At 38.1% G+C, this 12,973-nt stretch overlaps 1 protein-coding gene across 7 annotated transcripts in view; it reads left to right on the forward strand.

The window, feature by feature from the left end:
- Osbpl9 (oxysterol binding protein like 9) overlaps positions 1-12,973 on the forward strand; it is a 141,634-nt gene that overhangs the window by 73,984 nt on the left and 54,677 nt on the right. Inside the window, exon 1 of one of the 7 annotated variants that reach the window (XM_013358930.4) lies at positions 11,870-12,057. The exons of the other annotated variants lie outside the window; for them this stretch is intronic. Coding sequence (XP_013214384.1) covers positions 12,031-12,057 — 27 coding nt within the window. The 5' untranslated portion in view covers positions 11,870-12,030. Of the gene's footprint in view, positions 1-11,869; positions 12,058-12,973 lie in introns of those variants that run through there. 7 annotated transcript variants of the gene reach the window in all.

Consider the following 12,973-nt stretch of genomic DNA (forward strand, 5'->3'; position numbering starts at 1 on the left):
TTTGTTTGATAATGCATTAAGATTTGCATGCAGTTTACCAAGTTTTGGAATATAGTGGCCTTAATCATGAGGTGCAAGGACTTTTACTATATATGCCAAGTGGTATATTTATTCCACCTGGCTAAAGTTTCTACTTGGAAACCTGATTTCAGTTTTGAGATTTCTGGGAAATAGACATGCAAAATATTGAAGCTATATATTCTGTTTCTGATGTCTTTTAATGTTAATCTGCTTCAGAAAAGCGGCTGTATTGGTGAAAGAATGCCCAGGGAAAACATGATTTGACTTTTAAAATATTTATTTATGTATTTATTTAAGAGTAGTTTTAGGTTCATGGTAAAATTGATCAAAAGGTACAGAGTTTTCCTGTGTATCCCCTGCCTCCAAACATGCATATCCTCCTTGATGACCAAGATTTTCAACCACAGTGGTACATTCATTACAATTGACCTACCCTAACATATCATTATTACTCAAAGTACATAGTATATGCTAGGTTTCATTCTTGGTGGTGTTTGTGAGTTTTCATAAATTTCTAAAAACATCTATTTATCATTACTAAAAATTCTCTGTACTACACTTACGTATCATACCTTCCCTTCCCTTACTTCTTGACAACCACTGAACATTTTATTGTCTCCATAGTTTTTCCTTTCCCTGAATGTCCATTTCTTTTTTTTCTTTTTAAGAGAGAGAGAGAGAGAGGAAAGAAAGAATTTTAATATTTATTTTTTAGTTTTTGGCGGACACAACATCTTTGTTTGTATGTGGTGCTGAGGATCGAACCCGGGCCGCAGCGTGCTACCCTTTGAGCCACATCCCCAGCCCCTGAATTCCATTTCTGATGGATTTCTTTCCCTTAGAAAAATAGATCCAAGTTTCCTCCTTGTCTTTTTATGACTTGAGTACCTCATTTTACTGCTAAATATTCATTCTAATCTTGAACTAAATATTTCTGTTTGATATATTAAGAATTGCATACAATTTACCAAGTTTTGGAATATGGTGGCCTTGATCATAAGGTATAGGGACTTCTCTTATATGCCAAGTGGTATATTTATTTCATGTGGTAAAAGTTTCTACTTGGAAACCTAGTAACTGACTTTATTTGACTTCAGGATGTACCAGCATGTCTTGATCCATTCATTCATCTACTGAAGAACATCTTGGTTGCTTTCAAGTTTTGGCAATTATGAATGAAGTTGTTATAATTACTATGTGCAGGTTTTTATGTAGGCGTGTTTTCAACTCCATTGGGTAAATACCAAGGAATGGCTTTTCAATGTTATGTGGTATGAGTATGTTTGATTTTGTAAGAAAACACCTGTCTTCCAAAGTGACTATATCATTTTACATTCTTGCCAGCAATGATTGAGAGTTCTTTTTTGTTCCACATCCTGGTCAGGATTTGGTGTGGTCAATTTCCCAGATTTGGCCATTCTGTATGGTATATAGTAGTTTTTATTTTTATTTTAATTTTTATTTTCCTGATGACATATGATGTGGGACATCTTTTCATATGCTTATTAAGAGTTCTCTAATATATTTTGGTTAATAGTTCTTCATCAGATACATCTTTTGTAAATATTTTCTCCCAGGATGTGGCTTCTCCTTTCATTCTCATCAGTTCTTTCTTTAAGGCCTGGGGTAGTGTATCTGAAAAATGATTGCCAACCCTAGATAATCTAGATTTTCTTCAGTATTCTAGGAGTTTTATGATTTTGTGTTTTATGTTTAGATCTGTTACTCATTTTGAGTCAAATTCTGTGGGTGAAATAAGGTCTTGGTCTGATTCTTCTTCTTTGTTGTTATGGATGTCTAATTGTTTCTGCTCCATTTGTTGAAAAGTCTATATTTCCCTATACTATTCATTTTTCCTTTTTGTCAAGGAAGAGTTGACTACATTCATGTAGTTCTGTTTCTGGGCTGTCTATTCTGTTCCATTGACCTATTTGTTATTATTATTATTATTATTATTTGCCAATTCTGCACTATCTCAATTAGTGTCAATTTTCCAGTTCTGTTCTCTTTTAATATTGTGATGGCTATTCTGGATCCTTTGCCTGTCCATATAAACTTTAGAATCAGTTTGTTGATATCAATAAAATAACTTGCTTGGATTTTGATTGGGATGGCATTTAGTTTGTAGATCAAGTTGGGAAGAACTGATCTTAAAGGCATAGTGTCTACCTATCAATGAACATGGAATATGTCTCCATTTATATAGTTCTCTGGTTTTGTTTATCAGTTTTATAGTTTTCTTCATGTGTCAGGTTTCTATTCTTACGACTAAAAGGCTCAGGGGTCACTCCAATTGAACTGGGCTAACTGGGCTGCGCAAAATAACCACACAAGAGACACAAATATCTTTTTGTTGGGGGTCGATGCCGCAGTCTGGCTGGGCACAATTCAGGAGCCACTTGTCAAAAGAAACGAACTTTATATTTTGGAACACACACACCACACCACTCAGCTCTTCAGGAATTCCCTCAGAGCCCAACTGCCACCACAGGCTTCCCACAAGCCTCTCAACCTCCCCCACTCCTCCTGCTCTTGAGGCTGATTGGCTGGGTTGTGTGGGCGGAGCCAAAACAAGTCCCCCAATGAGCAGCTCCGTGGTCTGAAAAGGCGGGGAAACAGCCCCAATGAGCATCACCGCAGAGGAACCAATCAGTTGGCAGCTGGAAGTTTGCTGGGGCCCGTTTGGCTGTGGCTCTCAACAGGTCGCTGTAACAGCTTGCTAGCAATGATTGAGAGACCCTTAAGGGTCCGAAGAAAAAGAGACAGTGAGAGCAGGCACTGACCCCTTTTATTGAGGAGAAGCTATTCAAATGAGGCAAGGGGTCAGGTTTCAGGGGGCTGAGTCTATCTTCATGATGTCCACTGCCAGCAGGTTGACTGACACCTGGGTAAGCCACACCCAAGGTCACAGTAAGAGAAGGGGACACACACACAAGGCACTACCATGGAAGATTCTATCCTAAACAGGGCAAGGGATTATATTAGAAAGGAACAGGTGAGCATAGCTTCACCTATGGGGCTGTAACAAGTCACACTCATGCATGAGACACTGACCCTCAAACCCAAGAAGGGTGGGGAAAGCTCTGCCACATTTCTGTGACTGAGCGCCTCAGCATCCAGCCAGGGAGTGTGACTCAGTTACGTGTAAGGTTGGTCTCCCACATTCATGTATGTTCTAATCTTAGAGGGAAAACTTTTGGTTTCTCACCATTAAGTTTGATTTTAGCTCTAGTTTTGTTTGCTTGGTTGGTTTTCCCCAGGGTGCTGAATCTTGGACCCAGAGGCACTTTACCCCCGAGCCACATCCCCAGCCCTTTTTATCTTTTATTTTGAGACAGGGTCTCACTAAGTTGCTTAGGGCCTCCATTAATTGCTGTGGCTGGCCTTGTATGTGTGATCCTCCTGCCTCAGCCTCAGGAGTCACTGGGATTTCAGGAGTTGATTGGCTTTTTGTAGATATTTTTCATGTTTTGGCAAGTTCCCTTTTCTTCCTCATTTACTGAGAGTTTTTATCATAGATGGGTGGTGGATTTTGTCAAATGTTTTTCTATATTTACTGATATGACCTTCTAATTTTTCTTCTTTCACCTGTTTATGTGACAGATCATATTTATTTATTTATTAATATTGTATCAGCCTTGTACAACTGGAATAAATGCCATTTAGTTGTGAATGTTTCTTTTTTTTACATTGTTGAATTCCATTTGGTAATATTTTGTTGAGGATCACTATTCATGACAGATACTGGTTTATAGTTTTCTTTGCCTAGTTTGAGTATTAGGATTATGCTGGCCTCATGAGTTAGGAATTATTTCTTTTGCTTCTGTTTTCTGGAAGTTATGATAGAGAATCAATGTAATTTCTTTCTTAAACATTTGTTAGAATTCACTAGTGAACCCACCTGGGCCTGGTGCTTTCTGTTTTGGAAGATAATTATTGGTTCAGTTTCTTTGACCCAGTATAGACCTGTTCAGATTTTCTATTCTTGAATGTGTTTTGGCACATTGTCTTACAAGGAATTAGTCCATTTTATTTAGGTCCATTAACTTGTGAATACAGAATTGTTTATAGTATTCATTTATTATCCTTTTGATGTCCGTAACATCTGTTATGATGTCCCCTTTCATTTCTGAAACTAGTAATTTGTTTTCTGGTTTTTTTTTCCTTACTCTGTTCAGAGACTTACAAATTTCATTTCTAAAAAACCAGTTTTTGGATTATGTTGTTTTCTGTATTGGTTTCCTGTTTTCAATTTCACTGATTTCTGCCTTCATTCTTACTGTATTTTCTTCTGCTTATTTTGGATTTCATTTAATCATCATTTTCTAATCTTATAAGGTAGAATCTCAGAAGATTGATTTTAGGTCATTTTTCTATTCTGATATATGCCTTCAATGCTGTAAATTTCCCTCTTGAGCACTGCTTTCATCATATAATACAAATATTATAAATTGTGTTTTTCATTTTCATTTAGTTCAAAATATCGTTTAATTTCTCTTGGGATTTCTTCTTTGCCCCAGGTATTATTTGGAAGGGTGTTTAATCTCATGTTTGGGATTTTCCAGCTGTCTTGATTTTTAGTTTAATTGTGTTATGGTCTGAGAGAAGACAGTATCTGATTTCTCTCTCTCCAGTTTTAAGTGTGTTTGATGGCCCAGAATATAGTGAATCTTGATGAATAGTCCCTGTGAGTTTGAGGAGAATGTGTATTTTGCTGTTGGGGGAAGTAGTTAATACATGTCGTATATCTAGTCAATTGTGGTATTGAGTTCATCTATGTCCTTATTGGTTTTTTGCCTGGGGATCTGTGCATTTCTGATAGAGCAATATTGAAGTCCCCAACTAAGACAGTAGATTCATTTGTTTCTCCATGTAATTCTATTAATTTTTGCCCCATGTGTTTTGATGCTCTATTGTTAGGCATACACATATTCTTCTAGATAGACTGTCCCCTTCATCATGTTATAGCCCTCTTTTATGGTTGACAACTTTCCTCTCTGTTAAGTGGGCTTTATGTGAAATTAATGTAGCTACTTCCACTTTCCTTTGGTTGCTATTAACCTGGAATATTTCTCCATCCATTTACTTTTAATCTATGTATGTCACACACTTTTTTTCCCCCCTTCTTCCCATAGTGGGTGAGCAGTGATGCTGGAAATCAAACCTAGGGCTTCATGCCTATGAGGCAAGCTCTCTACCCCTGAGCTACATCCCCAGCCCAGCCCCCAAGAGAGGCCAGTGTTTTTCTTTCTTTCTTTTTTTTTCCCCCTTCCTGTGATTGAGTCTCTCTCCCTATGTTGCCCATTCTGGTCTCCAATCCTTGGAATCCTGTCTTAGCCTCCAAGTGCTGGAACTCATGGCATATGCCACCACACTTGGCATGTCTTTATATTTAAAGTAAGTTTCTTGTAGATAGCATATAGTTGAAGCTTATAGTTTTGATCCACTCTGATAATTTTTGTAATTTAATTGGTACATTTAAATCACTGCCATCAGATTGATTACTGAGACAGTTGAATTAACATCTACTATATTTATTACTGTTTTATATTTCTACTGAATGTCCTTGTTCTTTGTTTCTGTCTTCCACTTCCCCCCCCTGCATTTTGTTGCTTTGATTAGGTATTTTATATTATTTCATTTTCTCTCTTTTTCTAGAGTATCAGTTGTACTTCTCTTAAAAATTTTTTCATTGGTTGCCTTGGAGTTTGCAATATATATGTACAACTAATTCAAGTTCGCTTTCAAATAATACTCTACTATTTCACAGGTAGTGTATTTTAGAATAACAAAATAATCCTAATTATTTCCTTTGATCCCTTATATCATATGCATCTTTCATTTCATTTATGCATAAGTGTACTTAATCATACATACACATCAAATACATGATTACTATTTTGAAACTGTTATATATTAGATGAATTAGGAAAAATAAAAGCTTTCATTTCCTTCTCTGATGCTCTTTTCTTTCTTTATATAGATTTGAGCTTTCAATAATTTTCCTGTTCTTTTAATATTTATTTCAAGGCAAGTCTACTGACAACAAATTTCCTCAAGTTTTGATCAGAGTAAGTCTTTAGTCTTCACTTTTGAAGGATAATTTTGCAGGGTACAGAATTATAGTTTAAAAAAATTCTTTTTTTTTAAATTTTTTTTTTTAGTTGTAGTTGGACACAATACCTTTAATTTGTATGTAGTGCTGAGGATCAAACCCAGCACCTCGCATGTGCTAGATGAGTGCCCTACCACTGAGCCATAATCACAGTCCCTAGTTTTCTTTTTCTTAAATCCCTCAGTACTTTAAATATTTCTTTCCAGTCTTTTCTCGCTTTTATTGTTTCTGTGGAGAAGCTTGATGTAATTCTTATTTTTGCTCCTCTGCAGGTAGGCTACCCTCCTCCAAATTCTTTCAGGATTTTTTTCTTTGATATTTAGTTGCTTGAAAATGATACGTTTAGTTTGGTGTTATCCTGCTTGGTGTTTTGTGGGCTGCTTTTATTTGTGGCTTGGTGTCTCATATTAATTTGTGGAAATTCTCAGTCATTATTGTTTCAAAAGTTTCTTTCTTCATTTCTTCTTTGGTATTCCCATTAGGCATGTTATAACTTCTGTAGTCTTTCCATGATTCTCTTATTTTTCCCCTCTGGGCTTTCCAAGTTTTTGAGTTATCTACTGATACCCTCAAATTCAGAGATTATTTCCTTAGATGTGTCCAGTCTACTAATTAGTCTATCAAAGGCATTTTTCATTTCTATTATGGTGTCCTTTCATTTTTTTAAGCAGTTTTAAAAAATACCTTATTGCCCCTCTGTTCTTGCATGCTACTTTGTCTATTAGAGTACTTATCATGTTAATCAGTTGTTTTTAACTTCTCATTGTAATATTCCAATATCCCTGCCATGTCTGAGTCTAGTTTTGATAACTGTCTCTTCAAGCTATTTTTTCCTTTTTAAGGTTCTTATAATTTTTCCTTGATAGCCCAATACATTGTAAGGTGGTGGTAAGGTGTGGGTGGTGAAGTATGTTGTAGTCTTGTGATTGGGTCTTAGTCTTTTAGTAAATTTTGTGAATTTCATATGTGCTTCTTAAATCCTTAACCCTGCTTTTCCCTCCCATAGGTAGGACAGGATGGCTAGAGAGGGTCGGAGTTGAGTTTTTACCTTCTCCCACATGGAAGCCTAGAGGAGAAGCAAGAGGAGATTTTACTCTAATTAATACCAATTGTGATGACAGTGTAGAGCTCCTGAAGGTAAAACTTACAAAAGCACCACCTCCATCCCAATACTTGATCTCCTAGGAGTTTATATTGTTCAGATTTGTCCACACTTCCAGCATTTGTAAATTAGAGATCTGATTTCCCTACAGCCCATGCTGGTTACCATAGAAGTTGTGACTTGTGTGTTCTGCTCATGTTAAGTTGTGATTCTGTGTATGTGCTTCTTGGTCTCCTAATTTGGAGGGCAGCAGTTTGGTGACTGTGCTTCTTTAATAGATCTAAGAACTGTTGATTTTCAGATTGTTTAACATTTTATTTGTTAGGGCAGAAGACTGGGACATTCAGGCTTCTTACATACATACCAGACTGAAAACCCAAAGTTTCACTTGATTTGACTTTTTAAAATTTTTTGCCTCTTTTTTCCTTCTGTTGCTACCAAAAGTATTTTGTCATCTTTGTTTGAGATGACATTAGAATAGAATATGATTTCTAGTTAAACATTTTTGGGGCTTTCTAGCAGAAGCAATATTTTTTAAGGTAACATGAAATAAATTCAAAGAGTATATTTAAAATTTTGACTTTTTCCTATATTGATTTTTATACTTCTTAATGATCATATTCTGTTCTCCCCCACCCCAAACAACCACAAAAATAGTTCTATTAGTTCAAAGATAAGTGCTGTTTTAGTCAGCTTTTTTGCTGCTGTGACCAAAAGACCTCATAAATCAACATAGAGGAGTGAAAGTTTATTTTGGGGTTGTTTCAGAGGTTTCATTCCATAGATGGCCAACGCTAGTCCTCAGGGATCATGGTAAAGAAGGACATCATGGCAGAATTGTGGAAAGCAGCTGGAAACACTATACCAGGAAGCATAGAAAGACAGCTCTGCGGAATAAGGACAAAATATGTACCCTTCAAAGACATGCCCCCAACTATTCACCTCCTCTAGCTACTCCCTACCTGCCTACAGTACAACTCAGTTAATCCCTATCAGTGGATCTGCACTGATTAAGTTAAGGCTTTCATAGCCCAATCATTTCAGTTCTAAACTTTCTTGCATTGTCTCACACATGAACTTTTGGAACACACCTGACACACCTTATATCTAAACTGCAAGTGTTAACTTCTGATTCATAGGTTGGAAATTACTTGCCATAAGTTGGTTTTAGTCATTTAGTCACTTAACCTTTTTTTGAAATAACTTGTAGATTTATTTAACAACATTTGAGTTGCCAAATTTGGTTATAGCTTCTTGGCACAAAAAAAATTGCTTTATTTTGTAATTAGTTTTCATTTTACAAGCTCCATCTTTTATGCATACTGACTTTATACCAAGATTAGGAAAATGAGAATTACATGTCCGCAACTAATAGCCCATCTACAGTGTTCAACTGTGCAAGCATGGATTTTGGACTGGAGCTGGGACCTCTTTAACTATTTTACTGTAACAGTTTTTTACACTAAGAAAAACTTAGTATTATTGTTAGGAGACAAACATAGATAGATCATATTCTCTATTGCCATTAACATTAAATAAGAAAAACTAATGATAATTGGCCCTATTAAATTTTTACTAGAACTTTAAATATTTATACTATTAAAAAGTGACAATGTCTTAGATTTTGATACTAACCCCTAATGATGGTAATTGGAGATTTGGAGGGTACTTTTTAAAAAAAATCTTAACACTTTGCTAGGCATTATTAAGTACAATGTCCTTGGTGACCCCATGGTCTTTCTAATTGGGAAGACATAAGCACATGAAATAACTGGTAAGCAAGAATTATATAAATAAGCATTATGTTTCTTACAGGGTCAAGCAGTACAGTACATAGACAGAATCAGAGATGTAGACGACTTCTCTTCCTCCTCCTCCTTTTTTTAAAAATTCCGGCCTAGAGAACCGTTGGATCAGCTATTGTGGAATTAAGTCCCTGGACTACCCAGGTACAACATAAAATATTAGAAAGGCAGATATTAAACAAAAATTTAAAAGCGTATAGACATTGTCCTTGTTCATCTGGCAAAATGAATATATTTCTTTCTCTATCACTGCTTATCATTGGATATGTTTATTTTTAGAATAAAAATAGGTAATTCATTGTTGATATCTTCCAGGCATTTTATTAAATACTTATGATATAGTGTTAAACAAAATCAGACAGGATCCCACTTCACTTACTTATTACACTTAACATAAGTAGAAATTAAAAAAAATAAAAAGTAGAAAGCAGAGTGGTTGTCTGGATTGATTTCAGAAGGTCATGAGGAAAAGCATTAATTAAAAAAAATAACAAGTAGAAAGCAGAGTGGTTGTCTGGATTGATTTCAGAAGGTCATGAGGAAAGTTTTAAAGTGATAGAAATACTCTATTTCTTTCCCCTTTTTTGGGGGTAATGGAGTACTGTGGTTGAACCCAGGGCCTTTTATGTACCTTTCAAAGACATGCCCCCAATTATTCACCTCCTCTAGCCATACCCTATCTGCCTACAGTACAGCTCAGTTAATCCCTACATATTCAGCTTTTATTTTTATTTTGAGACATGGTCTTGCTAAGTTACTGAGGACCTTGCTGAATTGATGAGGTTGGCCTGGAACCTAGGATCCTCCTGCCTCAGCCTCCAGAGTCACTAGGATCATAGGTATCTGCCACTGTGCTTAGCTCTGTTTCTTAATTAGGTGGATACATGGGTGCATACCTTTGTCAGAGCATTTGAATTATACATTTTAAATGGATACATTTGGGACAAGGTTGTGGCTCCGTGGTAGAGTGCTTGCCTAGCATGTCTGAGGCACTGAGTTCGATCCCTGTGACTACATAAAAATAAATAAAATAAAGGTATTGTGTCCATCTTAGACAAAAATAAAATGGATACATTTTATCATGTAAGTTGTCATTCAATAAAGTTGATTAAATGTAGAATTGTAATTCTGGTAAGAATCTTACATAGTCTGACAACATATAATGGGAAGAACTGACATGGGCAAAGCAAGACACAATAATGAGTAGAAGTTAATTAATTAAGAGTGGAGTTGGTGTCAAGGAGATAGTATAAAAGACAATAGTATGTGCCTAGGTCCTGAAGTTGGAAAGTCCTTGACAAATTAAAGAATATTGAAAGAGGTTTTGTGTGGAAGGCAGAAAATAATGCAAAGGTAAGGCGAAACCATACGGGTCTTTGTTAAGTATGGAGTCATATCCTATGCACTGTGGAAAGCAGTTGACATTTTTTTTTGAATTTTTTTTAGTTGTAGATGGACACAATTACCTTTATTTATTTTTATGTGGTGCTGAGGATCGAACCCAGTGCCACACACACGCAAGGCACATGCTCTACCACTGAGCCACAACCCCAGTCCAGCAGTTGACATTCTTTAATTGGTGGTGAGGTGAGTGATGAGGAGGCTACTAAAATTGGTTATGGAACTAGTCTGGCTATTTTGTATTGAGAATGAATCTAAGGAGCTAGGGTAGATTCAGCAAGACTTTAGTGAGGATATCATTCCAGGAGGCCAGGATCTGTAATAGGGTGGTGGTGATGGGGAGAGGGAAAATTGAGGGTGTATTTAGGAAGGAAACAAATGACAGAACTTGGTAATGGACTGAAAGTGGAATATGGGAGGTTTGTCAGGAAGACTACTAGGTTTACGGTGTAGGTGTTAGGGTGGATGGTAGTGGTTTCATTTACAGAGGTAGGTAGCTGCGCTGGGGAAATACCAGGCTTTTAAAAGAGCTGGTAGGGGAAAGAAGAGTGCACTGGTATTGGACATTTTGAACCAGTTTACATAAAAAAGAAATCTTTAACATTGAGTATAGCAGTGTAGCTTATTTATTCAGCTAGCACTTACTGAGCCCTTAGTGCAGTACTGTGCTATGTAGAGGGTAACAGAACTACAAAAGTACAAAATAATACTTGGATGTTTTGGAATTTAATAGAGGCCTGGGAGAAGTAACCACAGACAAAAACAGAGCAGAAAGGAGATTGCCTTTCAGATCCTTTATGTCCCTGATTTCCTGAATTTTGGGTGTTTCTCTGTCGAGGTCGTTTAAGCCCAAACTTTAGATGTAATTTTAAGTTATGCCATCTGGATCTTTGAAGAATCTTCACAAGACACCTACATTCCTTATGGAGCCACGGCACAACAGCAGGCCCATGGAAGCCTCATCGATTAATAAAATTAAACAGGCATCCCGAGCTTTTGTTTATTGATATACAGTAGTATGCTTCTCTCCCGCCTTCCTCCACCCGCATGCGACACAAACAAACTTTCAGGAAGCAAAATCATTATCAAGATGAAACTTCTGGGTCCAGGCTCCATAGTTACCTGCAGCTGCCAAAATGCTGAGGTGAGTGTAGGTGAAGCATTTTTACCGCTGTGACCTGATCCTTCCTCACCATCCAATGGGGCGCCCCGCGGCCGAATCCCTGAAGCCAACCTGGGTCCCCGTGAGCGACAACTGTCCTGGCCGGGTGCCGTGGCGTATTTCTCAGGCGGCGCCCTGGCTACGTCGGGAGGCAGCAGCCGCTCGCCTCCCTTCCAGCAGGTGACCCATGGCCAATCGCCAGGGGTCTCTTTGCCAGGAGCCGGCGGGGCCAGCCAATCCGGGCGGTCCCTAGGCCGCGGCGCGGGCGGGGCGGAGGGACGCGGTGCCCCGGGGGACGGGCTGAACCTCTGGCTGGGAGGTCTGCGCCGCCGCCCGGGGATCTGATCGAGGGAGTAGAAGAGGGGTGCGCAGGAGCAGCCCCCGCTCCCGCCCCAGGAGGCACCGAGGGCGGGGGCCTCAGCGAATGGCTTTCTTGCTGGCCGCTTGCGGAGTGAGTAGACCCCGAGGGTCTGGGAGAGGGGCTGGTCCCCACCCCTGAGTCCCCGGGGTCCCTGCTGCCTGCCCCGGCAAAGGCCAGAGGCGCCAGTGTCGTGCTTCCCCTGCCTCCTTCTCGCCGCCCTTTGGGGTGAGTAGGACGACGTGGCTGCCCAGGCCCCTCTTCCTGGGGAGTTCTCACTTCCTCAACAGTGATGGGTAGAAGGAAGGTTGTTGGCCTCCAAACCCAGCTTAGGAGGGAATCGCTTTCCTTTCCTCTTTTTTTTTTTTTTTTTAAGATCATTTTTGTGGAACTCGTTTTTCTTTTAGAAAGCTGACTCAGAGTGTAATTTTAAACATAAAAGTTAAAGCTTTTTTTTTTTTTTATCCCCCCCATGAAAAGCTTAAATTTGACCAGTTGTCCACTAATAGGATCTCCAGTTGCAAACCAAATTACTTTTTGATGTTTTGCTTTAAACATTATGCTCTTGCTTGACCCAGTATTTTTGTGTATATTTATGGGTGCTATTTTTCGTATGTGTATGTGGTGGGAGGTGGTTTGTGCTTTTTTGAGTATCTGTTGCAAATATATTGAAAACTTTGGTATAGTTTTATGGGGTTCACTTAACAACTTGAAGGGTAGATTTTAGGTTCTCAGCCTGCCTTAGTGAAATTTGCTTATAATTAATAGACTAGGAGGCAGTTTTGAATCGTTTCCTTTTTTCATGGCATTTATATTGTGTATTTAACAAGTATTTTTATCTTGAAAGATTGAACAAGATAAATTCTTGCTAATTTGAAGTAAGTTTTTCCTAAAATATTTTTTTAGTTGTAGTTGGACATAATATCTTTATTTTTATGTTGTGCTGAGGATGGAACCCAGTGCCTCAGGCGTGTGAGGCGGGGGCTCTACCAATGAGCTACAGCCCCAG

Source organism: Ictidomys tridecemlineatus, chromosome 11 (assembly GCF_052094955.1).
Source record: "Ictidomys tridecemlineatus isolate mIctTri1 chromosome 11, mIctTri1.hap1, whole genome shotgun sequence".
In the NCBI taxonomy this organism is placed as follows: Eukaryota; Metazoa; Chordata; class Mammalia; order Rodentia; family Sciuridae; genus Ictidomys; species Ictidomys tridecemlineatus.